At 52.6% G+C, this 20,436-nt stretch overlaps 1 protein-coding gene across 1 annotated transcript in view; it reads left to right on the top strand.

The window, feature by feature from the left end:
- Positions 1–20,436, top strand: part of Dnah1 (dynein axonemal heavy chain 1) — a 71,079-nt gene that overhangs the window by 3,330 nt on the left and 47,313 nt on the right. The window contains exons 3-21 of the mRNA XM_042284560.2: positions 393–720; positions 1,422–1,494; positions 3,224–3,398; positions 3,697–3,853; positions 4,698–4,830; positions 8,055–8,216; positions 8,777–9,029; positions 10,911–11,068; positions 11,941–12,152; positions 12,707–13,005; positions 13,838–13,988; positions 14,744–14,937; positions 15,335–15,560; positions 16,101–16,220; positions 16,673–16,755; positions 18,091–18,232; positions 18,725–18,880; positions 19,291–19,489; positions 19,672–19,925. Of these exons, the coding sequence (XP_042140494.1) occupies positions 427–720; positions 1,422–1,494; positions 3,224–3,398; positions 3,697–3,853; positions 4,698–4,830; positions 8,055–8,216; positions 8,777–9,029; positions 10,911–11,068; positions 11,941–12,152; positions 12,707–13,005; positions 13,838–13,988; positions 14,744–14,937; positions 15,335–15,560; positions 16,101–16,220; positions 16,673–16,755; positions 18,091–18,232; positions 18,725–18,880; positions 19,291–19,489; positions 19,672–19,925 (3,441 nt within the window). The 5' untranslated portion in view covers positions 393–426. The remainder of the gene's footprint in view (positions 1–392; positions 721–1,421; positions 1,495–3,223; positions 3,399–3,696; positions 3,854–4,697; positions 4,831–8,054; positions 8,217–8,776; positions 9,030–10,910; positions 11,069–11,940; positions 12,153–12,706; positions 13,006–13,837; positions 13,989–14,743; positions 14,938–15,334; positions 15,561–16,100; positions 16,221–16,672; positions 16,756–18,090; positions 18,233–18,724; positions 18,881–19,290; positions 19,490–19,671; positions 19,926–20,436) is intronic.

Here is a 20,436-nt window from a genome sequence, read left to right as displayed (position 1 = left end):
AAGGCCAGTCCAGCAGGCCTAAGCTAGGGCACTGGAACTACTTCTGACAGTATGAAAGCCTTTGGGGGAAATTCAGTGAGTGAATGGGCTCTGGGTCTCCCCCTTTCATCCCCTATAACAGGGAAGCCAGGCCTTGCTGTCCAAAAGAAGAGAGAGAGTGGGAAGGTCAGGAGGCACTGAGCTGGAGGTATCTACAGGTTCCTTCCCTCAATCCTTGATTCTCAAGGAAGGCCATTGTCATCTGTGGGACTCCTGGCATTGTCCTCTTCCGTCACCCGTGGATAGTAGACTTAGACTTGATGTAGAGAGCCAATCTGTCCAACCGTGAATTATAGTTACCTGGGCTGAGGCAGAAGTTGTCAAAGTGTGAGTGATGCTATATCTTTTCATAGGAGGTCTGGCTGGGGCAACTCTCTGAAGAGCAACATGGAAGACCGTAGTAGGAGAGGGTCAGGAAAGAGCTCTCAGGGCTCATATTGCTGCCCAGTGCCGGTTCCTGCAAGTGAAGACAGTGGCCTGGAGAAGATACTCACAGAATCCACTTCTCGTATAGAGAGAAAGGCTCCAACTCCTGACACCAAGCCTCCGCCTTTACCCCTCTCAGATCTAGGGCAGCCCCGGAAGTCACCTCTGACAGGTGCTGAGAAGAAGTACCCCCTAATGAAGCAGCGTGGGTTCTACTCTGACATCCTCAGCCCTGGGACCTTAGACCACCTTGGGGTGAGTATGACAGCTGTCCCTTGCCGGCCTTGATCCTTCCATGTGGGTTCCATTCACCCATCTTTCTGTCCTGCTCAATGTCAATTCATTGGTTCACTTAGCTACTCGCCTGTGTCTATCCATCTGTCTATCCACCCATCCATCTGCCCACCCACCTCGATATCCCATTCGTCAGTCCATTCTTTTCCAGTTCATTGCTAAGCCCTTCCTATGTTCCAGAACCAGGGCTGAGCACTGGAGACTAGCAAAGGTAAGACATTCACATCCCTGATGTGATGGCCTTCAGAGTCCCCCAGTACCAGTTCTGGTTAAGAAGGGTGTGTGGATGAGACAGCATTCTGCTGAGATCTTAAAGTTAGGAAGCCTTAGGAAGATTTTAGGCAGGGGAAGGATTGGAGAAGGAAATACACCTAGAGACAACTCCTGACTTTACAGTTTCTGCCTCATGGCTTGGTCCTCGGACATAATTGGAGTGTTCTCTAGAAGGAAGAAAACTATGTTGGACTCAAATAAGGCAGCCAAGGGTCCCAGGTGGCCTCAGTCTGTCATCTACCATGGCCTTTGAACAATGTGTATAAGCTCAACCCTACACTCCTGGGGTGCTCTCTGGGGGAAGTTGGGAAACATCCAGCCTTGGAGTCACCCCTGGGTCCTGACTGTGGGGTGTTTGTACACATTCAAGGTTTTGGGTTTTGTTTCAGAATGTGTGCTGTGGCCCCTACATGTCCCAGAATTTGATTCGTAGAGCTGACCTCGACAAGTTCACCCCAAAAGGTCAGTGCCAGGAGGATTGGGCACAGAGTGCTAATGGACATTCAGACTACCTCAGGCCTTAGGGAAATGGCCTCTTCCTGGCAGAAAGCCTTAGTTTCCTCAAGGGTGAAATGATAGTAGTGAATTATGAGCTTTGCAAGGGCCCAGTTCACAGGAGTGTGTTGTCCTGACTCTCAGCAGAGCTGAGTAAGGGCTTGACTCTGGCCTTGGGCTCCCGGGGACCACAAGTCTCTCTACTGAACTAGGCTCAGTAGGATGTGAGTTTTCTTCATCCTCAGAATATGGGCTGTAGGGAAGGCAAGGTCATGTTTGAGCTGTACCTGGAACAGAGCCTGGTATAGGTAGATGCCTGAAAGATCTTTCCTAAAGGCCAGCGAACTGTCCACGGGTTTCATGGTAAGTCTTGGAACATGCCTGAGAAGGCCAAAGAAGATGGCCTTAGCAGAGTCCAGGTTATAAGAAGGAATTTGACCTCACTGTTTTCCTCCTCCGACAGTGTATCCCTTCCATCAGACCCAGATGCCCCACGGTCCCAGGTCTATCCCAAGAAAGGCCTTGCTCCTTCCTAACTCTGTTCAAAATAGTTCTGTCAGCCCCCAAGTCTGTGAACCCCTTAAAATGGCCCAGGAAACATCACAGCCATGGCCATATGTATGCTTGTACAGGGTCTAGCTTGTTCTCAACAGGCTCACAAAGCACTTAGGGTCAAGAAATGGCAATGAACCACAGGTCTCAGCCTGTGGGGGATGTGAATGATGCTCCTGCCATCCATGACAGGGGTAGACCATGGGGAAGGCCAGTGGCTCAGCAGCCTACCCTCAGAAGGAGGAACATCCCAACAGGCCCAGCGGAGTGCCAGGCAGAGGCCTTGGCAGGCACTGATAGAAGTCTATTCAGCTACCCAAGGCCTCTGCAAAATCTCAGATACTAGCCCAGGCTTCTGTGGGATTCCAAAGGATACCCCTAAAATTAGCTCATGCATATAACTGCTTTTTTACTCCAGAGAGGAGGTGAGGTCCCAGGATGGGATCATCAGGGCCACATAGAACAGAGGGGTGAGTAGTAGCCCATGGCATTCTATAGCATCTTCCCACACCCCCTTTCTTTACCTGTGTGGTATTGATTCATCTGGTACATTTCCCTGAGCATCTTGTGTCTCAGGATACCCCTGTCCTGGCCAGCTGAGATGGTAGGTCAACCTATCTACGACTCTCTTCCCACTGTCTCCCTCTCCCAGAATTAGAATGGACGCCTCTGTCTGCCATTGTCTAAATAGGGCCAGCAACCATGTGATGCCATAAGGGTCCCATGGAGGGCACTCCTACAGTATCCAGAATGCCTCACTCCTGGAGACAAGCCCAAAGAACGTGTGGGACTCTAACATGTAACACACCGTGGGTGTCTGGGATTGAGTAGCGGGAAGGGACCCCACGTTATCTTCCTGTCCAGCTGTGACCTCCACTTGTCTTGCAGCTTGAGCATTGGTTCCCAATATTAAAATAATTGGTAGCTTGAAAGGGAATGGGCAATGCTGGCCTTGGACTGGCATAACAGCCCTTAGTTTCTCATTTCTCCCTGACTCTGCCAAGTCACAGGCAAACCTAAGCATCCCACACCCCAGGACATGTCTACCTGGTTCCTGTCTGAGGAGGTGCCTTATGGGATGGCTCATAACAGAGCTGTTGGCCCTAGCCTGAACCCCAGCTGCTGATGTTTCCTCTACCCATAGTTGGATCCTTCAAGATTCCTGAGGACTTTCAGGAGTGCGTGGATCAGCAGTGCATCGGCGCGACCACACGGCTGCTCACACAGACTGACTTCCCGGTACAGGCCTATGAGCCCAAGGTGCAGGTCCCATTCTACGTCCTGCCCAGCCAGTGCCCTCGTAAGACCGAGATTGAGAGGTACGCCTGGAGGGCTGGAGAGGGAAGCCTGTCCCAGGGAGGCAGCGTCTGCTGGGCTGGAGGGTTGGGGGGCTGTAGACCATGAGGTGACAAGCCCCACAGCAAAGCGTGTGTCAATGTGCGAGCAACTCTTCTTTTAACAGGAACCAATGGCCTTCCTTGCTGTAGGATTTGGGAGGGCAGCCATTAAGTCGATGAGGTGGGGCTGCCGGGGCAGGGTAGAAGGGGCAGTTGGGGCCCTGGGTCTTTCCTGACACCTGAAGCCGCTCCATAAGCTGCCATCCTTGACTCTGGCTAGGAGGAAACAACAGTACTTGCGCCTGGACATTGAGCAGCTGTTGGCCAGTGAGGGCATCGACTCCAACAAGCTCATGCCCAGGCACCCAGACCTGCAGCACCCACAGACTATCGAACAGGGCCACGACCCACTCTTCCCCATATATCTCCCATTGAAGGTGAGTCACACCGCCATGATTGCTGACAGAGGGTGGTCCTGAACCCCAGGCGAAGCTCAAGGAGTCACATAACCAAGGGGACGCCCACTCCGGGCACAGGCACTCGTTTGTCACACAATGGAATCATCAGAACTCACCCTAGGTGTTTGTAGATGCTGTGTTGAAGCAGGAGTGATCCCCAAACCAGTAAGTCGTCAGTTCCCTACTTCTTCCCCGGAATCCGAGACAACCCAGTGTACCTGCTCCGTACTCCAACCCTGGCCACAGCCATCTGTACACAGCCAGGCTGAAATGTGGAGTCCTGGCCCCCTGACTAGAGACCCCCTGATGATGGGAGCTTATGAAATGAGGAGAGTGGGGATGTAGGAGGGAGGAGAAAGAGGGAGCACAGCCCCCCCCGCCCCCGCTCTTGATGTCCCCTCCTCCCTTCCACTGTGGCCCCCACGGGAAGCAGAGCTGAATCCAGATGAGTGTCACTCTACTAAGGTTGCCCGCTGAAAGCACCAAGTCTCTGTTGTTCTGATCAGCATGGACGTCTCAGGAAATCTCTGAGTTACCTGTCCCCTTGGTCCTGAGCTCAGCGTTTCCCACGGTAGTCAAGAGGGCCCACATCCTCCTCTGAGACCCTGGACACCCTCACACTGAGCCTTGGCAGGCTTGGCTGGACATAGATCCGGGGCAGCCCCCTGGTTCAAACACCGTGGGTCAGTGGAAGCAGCAGGGATCGTACGGATCAGTCTAGTCCAGCCCACGGCTAAGGAGGCGGCAGGGGCCTCTGGCATGCTCAGTTTTGCTTGGCCACTAGAGGGACCGTTTCACTGGTCAATTGCCTGCTTTCTCCAAGGTGTTTGATAATGAAGAGTTTGATTGCCGGACTCCCACAGAGTGGATCAACATGGGCTTGGAGCCAGGGTCCCAAAACAGGAAGCCTGTCCCTGGAAAAGCCCTTCTTCCCACCGATGACATCCTGGGCCACGGTGAGCAGGACCGCTCTGGGGTTGGGAAGACGGTCTCATCCCAGCAACCCCTGGCCAAGCCCCTTAGTCTCCCCCAGGACCTGGTTGCCAGGAGAGCTAGGGTATCTGTTGAAGTCCCCCAGCTATGATGCAGTCCCAGAATCTGGTCGCACGGAGTCAGGGACCCAAAGACCAAGGACAGCACTGCCAAGAGGGCTGGGGACAGGACAACCAACCAACAAACAAACTTTGGGGGGTTAGGGAGAGGGCTCAGTGGGTAAGAGCCCCTGCTGCCCAAGCATGAGGACCTGAGTTCAGATCCCCAGCATCCACGTCAAAAGCAAAGCGTGGTGAGCATTCCTATACCCACAGTGCTGGGGATGTGGATAGAGACAGGGAGATCACAGGGACTTGCCAGCTGCCAGCCCAGCCAAGAAATGGTGAGTTCCGGGTTCAGTGAGATATTTGGTATCAGGGGAACAGGCAGAAAGCAATAAAGGAAGACTCCTCTGTCCCTCTTTGGCATCCATGAGCTTGTGCACATCTGTATGCGCTCACACACACACACACACAGAGAGAGAGAGAGAGAGAGAGAGAGAGAGAGAGAGAGAGAGAGAGAGAGAGAGAGAGAGAGAGAGAGAGAGAGCACAAATCTTTATTGGCAGTAAAGTAAAAATATAAGTGCTCATTGGACATGTTTAAGGGCACAGTTACAGACCTTCCATCCATCCACCCTGAAATCACTGCTGTTCCTGCTCTCAGCAACCTCAGCTCCTTCTCTTTTTCTTTCCTGATGGTTTTCAAGACAGGTTTTCTCTGTGTAGCCCTGGCTTCCCTGGAACTCACTCTGTAGACCAGGCTAGCTTCAAACTCATAGATCCGCCTCTCTCTGCCTCCCAAGTGCTGGGATTATTGGTGTGCACCACCACCGCCAAGGGTCGGCTTTTTCTCTTTTGTGGACAGTGCACTGTCACAGAGTTGCTCACAGGAGCACACATACAGTTTGTCACATTCGCAATCACATTCACTACATCACACACCATCCCCCTTCCTGGCATGTTGTTGCATTTAAATACATTTCCACAGCACACACTCGTGTACCTGTTCCACAGTCACACATTTACAACCAATGTCACACCCTTTCCACATATACCCATGGGATGCCACCCAGATTGCCTACATCTGTTTATGGAGTGCTTATGTCCCCTCCATTGGCCTCTGATCTGCCCCGATGGCCACGGAGGTTTTCTTCAATTGCCTGCTGTTAGGAACAGTGACAGAGTGAATATAGATGCCACCCCGGCCCTCATGACTGGGTCCTGTGCAGCCTTCCCTGGAAGATCCCTAAGTATGGTTTGGAGGTTGGTAGTGGAAGAGCTGGAAGCTGCCCCCTGTTCTGGGGTGCATGGCAGTGTGTGGAGTGAGCAGTCCCAGTTTCCCAGCCATCAGGTGGAAGGCAGGACTATATGAGCAAGGACAGGGTTAAAAGTTGTGCGTCCTCTGGGAGGCCCATGACAGTTCTCTGAGCAGGCTACAGATAGGCTTCATTTTAAAAATACATCAATACTGGAATCAGTTTCTCTGAAGCAGACAAGAAGCCTTCACTTTGGGCTTAAACTACAGAAATGTTTAACTAAATTGATTCCAGTTCTCCAGCTCCTGGCAATTAAACCATAAGGAGTGGGGTGTGTTAACCTTAAATGCACCGAATACCCGTTCCTCCTCGATTCACTGGGGCACTGGCCTTGAGCAACAGGAAGCATCTGCCAGGGACCTCTTACTTTTGGCCGGTAGTCTCTTGGGACAGATTTTCCTATAAGTTGAGCCAAGATGAAGCTGGTGTTTTCAAAAAGGAAACATCCCAGGAAAAGCAAAGCAAAGTAAAACCAGAGAGGTGAGGGCACACAGCAGTGGCCTCCTTGACTATCTGATGTCAGAGGCAGGTGCCTCTTCCCAGAATTCCAGCCCTTCCTTCCTTAACCCAAGCTGGAGAACTCACCAAGTTGTTTTAAGTTACTCTGTGTGGTTAAGTTCTGTACTGTATGTGCATCTTACTTCTTCAATGACGTATTTAATACCAGCTATGAACCAATCTCTGTCCTGAGCCCAAGTCTTCAACTGTGCTTACGGTGGGACAAAAATAGCTCCTGCCCTTAGGGAAAGGGCCTGAGGCAGAGTAAGTCACAAGGATAGACAGATACACATTATCTGAGTGGAGTGGCCGTTCCTGACCCTGCCCTGTCCTGTCCTGTCCTGTCACACAGAGTTCAGTGGCCTTATATCCAGAGGTTCCCTGGCTTAAAGAGAGTCATCTAGCTTCACCCATGATGACCACTTGTGATCACCAGTGTTCTCTGTGTTTCTGATCTTTGTTTTGTTTTGTTTATGGATATTTTGCCTGCGTGTATGTCTGTGCACCATGTGTGTGTACCTGGTGCCCTTAGAGGCCTGAAGAGGATGTCAGATCCTCAGAAATCAGAGTTCCAGACAGTTGAGAGCTGTCACGTGGGTGCTGGGAATCAAACCCCGGCCCTCTAGAGGAACAGCCAGTGCTCTTGACTGCTGAGCTGCCTCTCTAGACCCCAACGCCCTTTTTAAAAACTTTTCATGTTGAGACAGGGTGTGACCAAGTTGCCAGACTGTCCTGGGCTCGCTCTGTAGACCAGGCTGGCCTCGAACTCACAGAGGATCCCCTGGCTCTGCCTCCCGAGTGCTGGGATTAAAGGCGTGCGCCACCACCGCCCAGCACGTGGCGAGTTTTTGTTTGGCTGCACTTTTCACGGTTCCCCACTGGCCTGTGTCTCCCTCTGCTCTGGTGGGGGTTGTGCCCTGAGGCCTGGTCTTTTTTTTTTTTTTTTTTAAAGATTTATTTATTACGTATACAGTGCAGAACACCAAAAGAAGGCACCAGATGTCATTACAGACGGTTGTGAGCCACCATGTGGTTGCTGGGAATTGAACTCAGGACCCCTGGAAGAGCAGCCAGTGCTCTTAACCACTGAGCCATCTTGCCAGCCCCGAGGCCTGGTCTTCGTGGGTCCTCTTGCGACTGAGGCTTCCTCAGGGGTCAGCTCATCTGAGGGGACGTGGGACGGCTACTCAGCTGGAGCCAGAAGGGGTGTCCTGGGGAAAGAGATGTCAGTCCAGTCCCCTGCGAGCTCCATTCCCGACGTCAGCTGCCACACTCAGAAACCCCTCTCCACTCTGCGGCAGAGAGTATGGTAGGGTGTCCCCCTCTGTTCTAGAGGACCCCAAGAGTCAGAAGCTGGACTACAGATGGTGTGATGTTGGCGTCCTCGACTACGACGAAGAAAAGAAACTGTACTTGGTGCAGAAAACTGACAAGAGAGGCTTAGTGCGCGACGAGACGGGGATGCCCATTGTGAACGGAGGAGTCACCCCCACAGGTACACGCTCTGTGCCTTCCCCAGGTGAGCCCCAGCGCAAGCTTGGCCCGGCCTGTGACTACAGCCCAATCCCACCAGCTCAGCTCCGAATTCTACCTTACTGGGTTTATTAACCAGGGCCTGTCCCCTGATCAGTTTGAAGCAGAGGACCTGGAGAAGGCAAATTGCCGCTCTTTGGCCTGTCGGCTGGGAGCAGCTGGCCCGGTGGCCTTCAGCGTGGTGTTGTAAAGGAAACCAAGGCCTGTCAGTCACGTTTGCTCCGGAGTGTGGAGGAAGGAAGGGACACCTGAATAGCCACCCCTGTGCTAACCCCGGCCAGAGCAGGCTCTTTACAGTTTGCGAAGTATTTTCACATGCATCCATAATGCCTTATGAAGTGGGCAAAGCAGGAAATGTCCTTTGGTCCATTTCACCTATTTGACTGTAAGGGGCACCACACCCCATGATAACAATGGCAGCTTGCTCAGAGCCACCAGCTGAGGCAGAGCTGACCAGAAGCCACTACTCCAGCCCAGGGAGCCTGACTATGTCTCCCTTTCGCCTTCCCGCCTGACCCCTAGGAAGGCCACCCCTTCTGGTCTCCCAGTACTGGGTGCCTCGGATCCAGCTGCTCTTCTGTGCTGAAGATCCTCGAGTGTTCACACAGCGCGTGGTCGAGGCCAACGCTCTGCGCAAGAACACAGAGGCGCTGTTACTGTACAACCTGTACGTGGACTGCATGCCCACCGAGGGCCGGCGGGTCATCAATGAGCAAAGCCTGAACAAGATAAAACAGTGGGCTTTGAGCACGCCACGCATGCGCAAGGGGCCGCAGTGAGTTGGGTGCTGCAGCCTCCCGGATCTTTCTATGGGGGTAGCGTTGCCAGGGTACAGAGCAACCGCGGGCACATCTCTGTGGGGTGATGTCTTGGTTGAGGCTTCTTTTACTGTAGTAAAACACTACGACCAAAAGCAACTTGGAGAGGAAAGGATTTATTTATTTCATCTTGTGCTTCTGGGTCCATCACTGAGGGAAGTCAGCACAGGAACTCAAGAACAGGAATCTGGAGGCAGGAACTGAAGCAGAGGCCACGGAGGGTGGCTGCGTCCTGGCTTGCTCCTCATTGGCTTGCTCAGCCTGCTTATTTTTTTATATACACAACCTAGGACCACTTGCCCGTGGGTGGCACCAGCCCTGTGTGAGCTAGCTTGTGTCGAGTAGGCACAGGTGACTTGCTGTCTACACTGGGACCCGGACTCCAAGCCATGTCTGGGTGTCTCCAGTTGCCTCCCTGTGGAGCCTTCTGGACTCACGAGTTCTCGCTATGTTGAAAGGGTTAGAGTGCGCTGCTGCTTCTTTCTAATCTCGGTCCTGAAATGTGACCCGTGGCCTCTTCAGGCTAACCTCGTGTCTTTTTACTGTGTCCTATAATGCTTTGAGTATGTTCTTACTTCCTGGCACAGCAGGAAGTCTCAGGGTTAATTTGTATTTCCCCAGAGCCAGCCTTGAAACTAGCTTTTACAAAAGACTTTTAAATCTTGTTTTTATTTTGTGTGTATGAGTGCCTGCTCACATGCAACACGTGTGTTCTGGGGTCTGTGGAGACCGAAAGTGGGGGTCAGAGTCCCTAGAACTGGAGTTACAGATGGTTGTGATGTGCTTTATGAGTGCTGGGAGTTGAACCCGGGTCCTCTGGAAGAGCAGACAGTGCTCTTAACTGCTGAACCATCTCTCCAGCCCTCCAAATAGGCTTTTTCTCCCAGAAGCCCCAGTTGCTTTTAGTGGGGGAATTTAGAAGCCAGGATTTAAGCATTAGATGTATTGCTGCAAGGATCTTAGAGCAACGACATCCAAGGGAAAATGTTTTCCTAGACATAATTAATCTTTTAGATAGCACCTCTATACACCTCCTTATTTTCTCTATGTCTATCTGTTTTGTTTTGTTTTTTCAAGCATGAGCCCCGATGAAACCTTCAAATTGACTCTAACAGCACACGGCTCATTCTCACTTTGACATACTTGTGGCTTTCTTCACCTGAAGAAAATTGGTTCCCGTTGTTCAACACATGTTGGTTTATATGCCGAGTCCTATAATACACCAAAAGTAGCTTCAACTGGCTGGTCCATGTCAGTTAGAAGAAAAACTCTGAACAGTTTTTAAATTTTATTTGTTTTGTTTTGCTTTGTTTTGAGACAGTCCTGAACTCCACATCCTCCTGCTGCGGCCACTCCCGTCCCGGGATTACAGACATGGCCCTCACTCCCAGCTTCTTAGTAGGCTTTCCGGCCCTCTGTCCTTTTTTCCTCTTTAGGATGGGAGAATATAGTCAAAATGTTGTGCTCAAAGCTGATTTGAGTTGATTCTTCCTCACAATTAGGGTATTTATATATTTCATGAGATGTGGTTTGGCTCAATTATTTTAATTTTTTTTTAATTAAGTTTTTAAAATTACGTTTGTTCAGAGAGAGGAAATGTACATGCCACAGTACATATAGAGGCCACAAGATGACTTTTGGGAGTCTGTTCTCTCCTTCCACTCTGTAGATTCTGGGACTCAGATGCGCGCCGTCGGGCTTGGTGACAAGCACCTTTGCCACAGAGCCTCTCGCTGGTCCCCACTTTGTTTCTTTTACATACGCACTACATTGCACTCATGATTTATACTCAGCGGCGTTGGGGACCCCCTGACTCCCTGTACCCCTCTCTGTGGCAGGGTCCTGGAGCACCTGAGCAACCTGGCCAGAGAAGTGAGCCTGGACTATGAGCGAAGCATGAACAAGATCAACTTTGACCAAATTGTCTCTTCTAAGCCAGACACGTTCTCCTATGTGACTCTTCCCCAGAAAGAGGAAGAAAAGGTGCCCAGTCACGGTGAGAGTGGTAGGACTCTGTCTCCCCACCTGGCTGGCCCGCCTTGCCCCTGCCTCTTTCTGTTTAGCTATTCAGGGCCTCATGAACCTGGTACTCCCTTGGGCCCACCCTGTCCCTAGCCTTTATACCTTTCTTTTTCCAGATGCCCAGGAAAATCTTGTCCAAGGAAAATCTCTCTCTCTCTCTCTCTCTCTCTCTCTCTCTCTCTCTCTCTCTCTCTCTCTCTCTCTCTCTCTCTCTGTGTGTGTGTGTGTGTGTGTGTGCATGTTTCCCAGTAATGCAGAAGCCACAAGGTAAATATGTACCAGGAAAGCCATGGTCAAAAGTAGACGTTAGGATCCTGATAGTCAGGCCTCAAAGGTATATCAGCCTTTCTTCCTTCAGTAACAGGAGTAGAGTTGGCATTGCTACAGCACCATGGACATGTGGAAGACCAAGTCTCAGAACAAACCCCAAGAGTTCTCCTTGCTTTGAGCCTACTCATGCATGCAGAGTACATTTCCTGGCCCCAGATTCTTGTGTGGGATATGTGGATATCAAGCATTCTTATAGCCAAATGGTCCTTCTTTGGGGATTCAGGGTAGGCTCCAGACCAGCCTCCAACTTCATGTAGCATGGGTAGTGTTGATAGGGAGGAGCCTACAGGTACCCCCCACTATTCAAAGGGGCCAGTGACCACTAATGAGCCTGGAGGGAATCTCAGAGCAGGTGACTCACTGTGGGCCTAGAGTAGGGAAAGCAGGGTTCTGGGAATGAAGTTGGCTCTCCTGGTAAGGAAACAGGTGTGTCTCATCCGTCAAGCACTCTGTGGACGAGTCCTGGCCCTCAGTGTGCCCCAGGTCCGATGCTGGCCTTTGCCCCCACCTCTGCAGGGCTGGTGAGTGTCCCCAAGTACCCCTTCCGGGAGCAAAAGGAAGATTTCACTTTCGTGTCCCTGCTCACTCGGCCAGAAGTCATCACGGCTCTGAGCAAGGTGCGGGCTGAATGCAACAAGGTGAACGCCATGTCCCTGTTCCACTCAAGTCTCTCCAAGTACAGCCGCCTGGAGGAATTTGAACAGATCCAGTCCCAAACCCTCTCCCAGGTACCCGGGCATCAGAGCATGGAGGATGGGGCCCTCGGGCCCTCACAGCCCACAGTAGAGGCCTCTAGGCCCTGCTGGAGTGGGGCAAGGGTGGGGTTCATCTTGCAGTGCAGGGAGAACCAGGGCAGGCTTCCTTTCCAGTCCCTCTGAGCCAGCTCTGGTGGCCTTAGGGCAGGTTTCTTGTCTTAAGGGGGAACAGGAATCACACCCCTTGAGGACCAGGGTGTGAGGGGCGTGGCTGCAGCCCCCCTCTGCTCAATCCTGTCTTACTTTCACTGGTGTGTTCTCCATCTCTGCCTCCTCCTCTTCTGCGTGCCTGTCTCTTTCCCATGGCTGCTTCTGAGGCCCATGTCCCCTGCCTCTCCTCCAAGCAGCCCTGGACCCCAGACGTCACACTGAGGGCATTGATCCGCAGAGCTTGGCAACAAGTTGTAGGAGATTTCCCTCCATTGTCATAGGAGTCCCAAGAGTCCTGGTATATTGCCCTTGAGCATAGTAGCTGTGGATGGTGGGTCCCTGGAGTGGCTTTTTGATGACATGTGTGCCCACTCCAGGTGCAGATGTTCCTCAAGGATAGCTGGGTCAGCACACTGAAAGTAGCTATGCGAAGTAGCCTTCGAGACATGAGCAAGGGCTGGTACAACCTCTACGAGACCAACTGGGAGGTCTACCTCATGTCCAAGCTGCGCAAGCTGATGGAACTCATCAAGTACATGCTGCAGGACACGCTGCGCTTCCTGGTGCAGGACTCCCTGGCCAGCTTCTCGCAGTTCATTGGTGACGCTTGCTACAGCGTGCTTGACTGCACAGACGACATGGCCTGGGGCGATGAACTTGTCAACAGCCCCTACAGGTGGGTTCAGGTGGGCAGAGGCACCGGGAAACGGCTTGGTTGGGCAACCGATGGCAGGGCGCCCCACACACTAGGTTCTTGACATCGGAGAGAGGTTGGCCATCTCCAGGTGTCCCCTCCAGCTCCGGCTTACCTTCTGGCGATCATCATTCATGCACTCACTCTTTGAGTTGCTTTGCTAATACTGAGCCCTTTACCATGAACCAGATATTGGTCTAAGGGGACTCTGAGATACAGTTTTTACTGTATCTTACTTCAGTGGGAGACAGGCATAGCAAGCCATGTAATAGATACTGTCATTGCCAATTTCATGATGTACTCTGGGAATGGGCCTTTGCTTGGGGTCAGGGAGGAGGTCGTATGAGGATACTAGAGGTAACTGGCAGGATGGGACAGGTCAGAGGTTCCAGTCTAGACCACCAAGCTCTTCCTGGGTTCAGTACTGGGGGCTGGATTTATTTTTAGTAAGTCAGAAGCTATCAACAGAACCCTCCCTGGAATCTATCAGAAAGGCTTTTGATGTGCCTTAAACTTCTGAAGCTGAGAAGAGCTGGTTCCCAGGAAGAGCATGGGGGCTCTAGAAAGCACCTAGGCCTGGCAAACTTGTCCAATGACCTCAGGACCAAGGTAGGATGGTGTTACCTCTGGAGTGCCCCAGGATTTCTGGGGCAAGAGCCAAAGAACCTTTGTGGCTGGCCCCAAGCTTTCTGTCTAGTACATCGGGGGTTTCTGTAGGGAAAGAGAAGGCAGTGTTATGCTTAAAGAAGCTTGAGATAAGAATACTGGTAAGAAGGGGTAGGCATTCTCAGTCAGCCTAGTTATCTGCCTCCAGGCCTCGGAAGAATCCCCTGTTCATCGTAGACTTGGTGCTGGACAGCTCAGGGGTGCACTACAGCACTCCCCTAGAGCAGTTTGAGGTGACTCTGCTCAACCTCTTTGACAAGGGTATCCTGGCCACCCATGCTGTACCCCAACTAGAGAAGGTATGTGCTACAGGCTGAGCAGGGCCCAGCTGCTGAGAGCCACAGAGTAGTTGGTTACCACTGGCCTTCCTCTTCACGGGCAGTACACGTGGCTCTGAAACTCATAAAGATCCCCTTTAATCCTTACCTCACATGGGACTGCTAGTACCACTGCCTCGTAGACCTGGGGAAAATAAACCAGTTGAACCTAGTTTACCAGACAGCTGAGTATCAGGACATCAGCTTGATTCTTAGACTTATTGGAATAACCCTGCCACAGCCACCTCTGCCCTGTGTCCCACTCTCTCTATCTTCTCCAGCTCTGAGCCCCTTTCCCCAGCTCAAGTGTAGACCCAGGTGGAGTTACACGCACAGCTAGCATCCCAGGTCTCAAGTCACCATGGCTGCACATACACCGAGCAGCACACAGCCCGCTCTGCAGGCCCAAGCGCCTCCATATGAGTCCCTCCCTGAATCTCCTGCTCTCGGCTCCCTCAGCAAGCAGCCTGGGCCGCCTCATCTGCTCCTATCCTTGGCAAGCCCGAGTCAGACCAGGCCGAGAGGATGCGGTCCCTCGGTCGGCCTCACCGTAGCTCCCGCATTTGCTTTAGTGCACAGTCATTTCTCAGACATGCCATTGCCAGCCCTTCCCCCACGCCTGTGACATCTTGCCTGTGCTCGCCCACATGGCTGCCTGCTCAGGCTTTAGACCACTCTGCCACCCGCTCTACGGCTCACCCAGCCTTAGACGCCTTCTCTTGTCCTTTTCCGTAAAGCTGGTGATGGAGGACATCTTTATCAGTGGTGACCCTCTGCTGGAGTCCGTGGGCCTCCATGAGCCACTGGTGGAGGAGCTGCGGGCTAGCATCACCAATGCCATCCGCAAGGCCATGGTCCCACTGCAGGCCTATGCTAAGGAGTACAGGAAGTATCTGGAGCTGAACAACAATGACATCGGCACCTTCCTCAAGTGTGTATCTGTCTGTCTGTCTGTCAGTGTGTGTGTGTGTGTGTGTGTGTGTGTGTGTGTGTGCATGTGTCAGTGTGTGTGCATGTGTGTATCTGTCTGTCTGTCAGTGTGTGTGTGTGTGTGTGCTTGTGTCAGTGTGTGTGTGTGCATGTGTCAGTGTGTGTGCATGTGTATATCTGTCTGTCAGTGTGTGTGTGTGTGTGCTTGTGTCAGTGTGTGTGTGCATGTGTCAGTGTGTGTGCATGTGTGTATCTGTCTGTCTGTCTGTGTGTGTGTGTGTGCTTGTGTCAGTGTGTGTGCATGTGTGTATGTGTCTGTCTGTCTGTCTGTCTGTGCATGCATCTCCTCCCATCCTGATAACCACCCCCTGCTCTCTGCACATGCACACTGCCTTTAGGACCTATCAGATTCAGTGCCCGTCAGCAGAGGAGGTTCGAGAAGTGGTACTGACCCACCTGAAGGAGAAAGAGATCCTAGACAACTCGTTGCCTGGCAGCATCGTCATTGGGCCATTCTACATCAATGTCGACAATGTTAAGCAGAGCCTGTCCAAAAAGCGCAAGGCCCTGGCCACTTCTATGCTGGATATCCTAGCCAAGAACTTACACAAGGAGGTAGACAACGTAAGTAACACTGGCCTGGCCCCAGCAACCATGGCAACACACAAGCAGCCTTGCACACATGGTGTACTCCCACTAGTGAGATGCCCTAGGTGAAGTCTGGGGGTGTCTTCAGGTGCCTGGGTCAAAGAAGTCACCCTTGCTTGACCCCTGCCTGCATTCATCATTTCCATATGTTACTAGGTTGGTACCTCCATCCCTAGCCTTTTAGAAACCCAGGAAGCTCTTGTGAAGGACAGCCTGAGCTGGACTGTTCCGTAGCGCTGAGGATGTGTAAGCACAGATGTCAGAAACCCTAAGTGTGTCCCTGGGTCCTGAGGAGACTGTGAGGGTGGCGCACACTGGGCGACGCCTTCGCCTCAGAAGAGATCTCAGCAGCCTAGTGAGCCTGTCAGGAGCCTCTCCCTTGGACAGCACGGCAGAGTATGGCCACCGTAGAACGCTTGACTTCCGGGCGCTGGGGACCCTGAAGAGAAACAGGCCCCAGGGTAGGCAAGGCACATAACCCTCCCTAGAGCCCTCCAACCCTTACCTACCCACCAGATCTGTGAGGAGTTCCGAGGCATTAGCCGCAAGATCTACGAGAAGCCCAACAGCATTGAGGAGCTTGCTGAGCTCCGAGACTGGATGAAGGGCATTCCTGAGAAGCTGGTACTGCTGGAGGTAAGGCAGGCACACTGGTGCTGGGTGTCCAGGAGCCCAGTGGGACCGGAAGCTGGAGTTGGGTGGTGCATTAGGGACCCAGGGGCTGGATACCTAAAACTATTGGTCAGAGCCTGGGGGCTGGGACAGGCAGAGGCTGAGAGAGCAGAGCCAGGTGGTGAGGTAAAGCAGATACCCAGGGACTGGCAGGGACCAAGGGTTATAGGTTGGGGGTGCTGTGGAGATTCAGAGCTGTGCTCCTTGGGCAGACAGGAGGACTGGAGGCATACGTCAGAGGACAGGAACCAGAGATGTGGTGGCCATGGCTCTTGGAGCCCTAGGCCTGGCTTTAAAACCTAGTGAGGCTTCCCCTCTCTGGAAGAAAGCACCTTCACCCTGGCCCCCAGCCACACGGGAGGACTCGTCTAAGTAACCCCCTCTCCAGCATGGCTTCTCATTCCCTGCTCATGCAGGAGCGGATTGTAAAGGTCATGTCTGACTACGATGTCATGGATGAATTCTTATACAACCTTACCACAGACGACTTCAATGACAAGTGAGTGGGAGCATTGTTCTCAACATCAGATAACGGGTGGGCAACAGGAGATGCTGAGCTGCAGTGGTGAGCAAATGTACCAGCTGTCACAAACTATGAAGTCACACCGGAAATGCCAAGATGCTCTAAGCCATGGCTCCTCCCAGGCACCAGGGTCAGGCAAACCAGGAGACCTGTGGACATAAGAAATTGTGGGGGCAAATTATCTTGGCCTAGGGACCACATCTCTGTCCTGTCAACGAGCTTGTATACACTTCTACCCTGGACATGGAGTGGTTGGGAACAGTAAAGGAAAGCAAAATTGGTCTGTTGGTCAGCTCCTGTGCACTAGAAACCTCACCCAGGTTTACAGATGGAGGTCCCACACGTCAGCCTGACATGTTCAGACGGAGCCCTCCCAAGGGTGGACACCTCTAAGCCAGTTGTAGTTAGAACCCTTAAGTTCCACTGAGGCCTTGCGTCAGATGGCAGAGGGAGCCGGTTGATGTGAGAGAAGCTGGCCTGATGGTCCTGGTTGGTCAACAAAGGCATGCATGCAGGCTAGAGACTTGATTTTGCCTCATCTGAGAACCCTAGGATTTAAGAGAAATATATTGTCTTAGCTAAGGTTTCTGTTTCTGTGATGAAACGCCATGGCCAAAAGCAACGTAGGGAGGAACGGGCTTATATCGCTTAGAGTTCTCTATCACACTTCATCAGTGAAGGCAGTTAGGGCAGGAACCGGGAGGGAGGAGCTGATGCGGAGGCCATGGAAGAGTGTGACTTACAGCCTTGCTGCCCACAGCTCACCCAGCCTGCTTTTCTATAGCACTCAGGACCACCAGCCGAGGGGAAGCACCGCCCACAATGGGCTGAGCCCTCTGACCTCAAACACCAATTAAGAAAATGTCGATAGGCTTGTCTACAGCCTGGTCTGATGGAGGCAGGTTCTCAACCGGAGCTTCCTCCTCCCCGATTCCTCTAGCCTGTGTCAAGTTGACATAAAACTAGCCAGCACACTTGTCATCCTCTCCTGTTACTTCCCCTTTGCCCCTCTGCATAGGCACACTGGAGCTGCAACGCACTGGACGCTGACCAAGGCCCCCAGAAGGCAGGGCAGGGGCGTCTCCCCACTGGTGGCAGTGGCAGCCTCCCAGCTTAACTCAGACTTCCCAGTTCCCCAGTTCCAGCCAGATCCAGCTGATAGCCTGTTTCTTTCATCTCACCCGAACCCAGCCCTGCTCACACCCTAGCCCTTAGGTTTGGGGCCTGGGCACCTGGAAGGGTGGCCCTTCCTTTCTATCCTATCATTTCAGCTGTGGCATTTCCCCCAATCCTGGTACTCTTCCCTGCCAGATGGGCTGCCAACAACTGGCCCTCTAAGATCCTCGGGCAGATAGAGATGGTGCGGCAGCAGCACGTGGAGGATGAGGAGAAGTTCCGCAAAATCCAGATCATGGACCAGAACAATTTCCAGGAGAAGCTGGAAGGGCTGCAGGTGGGGCTTGGCTTAGGTCTCTGCTAGGACCTGCTCTCCATCACGCACGCACGCACGCACGCACGCACGCACACACACTTGGCTTAGGGCTCTGCTAGGACCTGCTCTCCATCACACACACACACACACACACACACACACACACACACACACACACGCGCGCGCGCCCTACAGTTTGCATTTAGGAGATGCCAAGTCAGTAGATGACAGATGACTGAATGGACGAATTCACAAAAGGTCTGAGAGAATGAACTGCAAGGCAATAATGGACCCAACCTTCTTGATTAGATGACTGGCATCCCAGTGGGCAGTGAGCACAGTGTTCAAAGATCCACATTCGCTCCCCAGTCCTGTAATAGCCTGCCTGTGATTTCTGGCAAATGGCTCACCACAAAACAGCATTCTTTCAGCCAGGAGTCAATGCCTTGGGTATGTGGAATGCACGTCGTCATAGGACTCAGGTGCACTTAACCCTTGCCCCTTGGCCCACAGCTGGTGGTGGCCGGTTTCTCCACCCATGTGGAGATTGCACGAGCACACGAGATTGCCAACGAGGTGCGGCGGGTCAAGAAGCAGCTAAAGGACTGCCAGCAGCTGGCGATGCTCTACAACAACCGCGAGCGCATCTTTGGCTTGCCCATCACCAACGTAGGCCTGCTGTGCTACTGTGGGAGCCTTGCCCTACCCACTAGGGCTTCAGGAAGCAACTTGGATCTGCAGCCATAGCAGAGCCCAGCTGCTATGGGGGCAGGGCTCGGGCATGCTAGGGTAGAACTGAGCTGGCTACGGGATAAACCTTCCTTGGCTCTCAGGATGAGGAAGCTAGGAGAAACAGGCAGGGGAGGGGGGGGGTTGTGGGTCGGCCTAGACCTTGGAAGCTCAGTATCCAAAGCCCAGACTTGGCAGGAGAAGGGAAGTCTGGAAGTCTGGACTGGGTCCGTGGGGCAAGAGCAGGGCTAGCAGCCAAGAACAAAGGAGGAGAGAGGACCTGGCCAGTGTAGAGGTGGTGTGGGGGAACCCTGTGAGCATCCTGACAGCCCCACTTTCTGCCCCTGTAGTACGACAAGCTCTCAAGAATGGTGAAGGAATTCCAACCCTACCTGGACCTCTGGACCACAGCCTCAGACTGGCTGCGCTGGTCTGAGAGCTGGATGAATGACCCCCTATCAGCCATTGATGCTGAGCAGCTAGAGAAGAATGTCATTGAGTCCTTTAAGACCATGCATAAGTGTGTGAAGCAGTTCAAGGACATCCCAGGTAGCTGAGAATATTTGCCAGTGGGGCCCATGCAAAAGTCAGGGCTTGGCAGGGTTTGTTCTTCCCTGCCCAATACATGGTCAGACAGCAGGATAGGCAGCCCCTTTCCTGGGTACCCCGCCTATCTGTCACCTCTCTTCCCTGGACTGGCTAACCTTCGTGCCCTCCTGCTTACCCCACAGCCTGCCAGGATGTGGCTTTGGACATTCGAGCACGTATAGAAGAGTTTAAGCCTTACATCCCGCTGATCCAAGGCCTGCGCAACCCTGGTATGCGGAACCGGCACTGGGAGATACTGTCCAATGAGATCAACATCAATGTCAGGCCCAAGGCCAACTTGACCTTTGCCCGCTGCCTCGAGATGAACCTTCAGGACCATATTGAGAGCATCAGCAAGGTGGCTGAGGTGGCTGGCAAGGAGTATGCTATTGAACAGGTGAGTACCCAACCACCGGCAGGCCTGATCCTACCTGGCCCCTGCTGGACAGGCTGGTCTCTAGCTCTTGCAGTGACAGCCGCTTGGAAGGATAACAGGCTCCATCCCTGGGGTGAGGGTACATATTACTAAAAGTTAGTGATGTAGCTGAAGTGCTTGGCATCATAGCCACCGTTGCTACAATCCTCAGTTTCCCTCTCAAGACTAGCAAGGAGCCAATAGATAGCATTATCATTTGACAGATGAGTGCAGGAGTTGAGGATGTAGCCAGCCTTGATGCATGAGTTTAACCCTCCGCACTGCTAAAAATTAATTAAATTAATTAATTAGAGACCTTTAAGGCTCAGGGAGGCTCAGCAGTGGCCAAAATAACACATTCTTTAGGAGAGACCGCACTGCTAACTGGCACCCAACTGCCTCTCATATGAGCTTGAGTCAGCTCCGGATTCTGACAGAGGCCCACTGGGAACTTACCGATTAGGCGAGCTGGGAGTATCTGCCAGTGGGGCCT

This window comes from Peromyscus maniculatus, chromosome 9 (assembly GCF_049852395.1).
Source record: "Peromyscus maniculatus bairdii isolate BWxNUB_F1_BW_parent chromosome 9, HU_Pman_BW_mat_3.1, whole genome shotgun sequence".
NCBI classification, from domain to species: domain Eukaryota; kingdom Metazoa; phylum Chordata; class Mammalia; order Rodentia; family Cricetidae; genus Peromyscus; species Peromyscus maniculatus.
The sequence above is the reverse complement of the archived record's forward strand: the minus strand, read 5'-3'. Positions and strand labels throughout refer to the sequence as shown.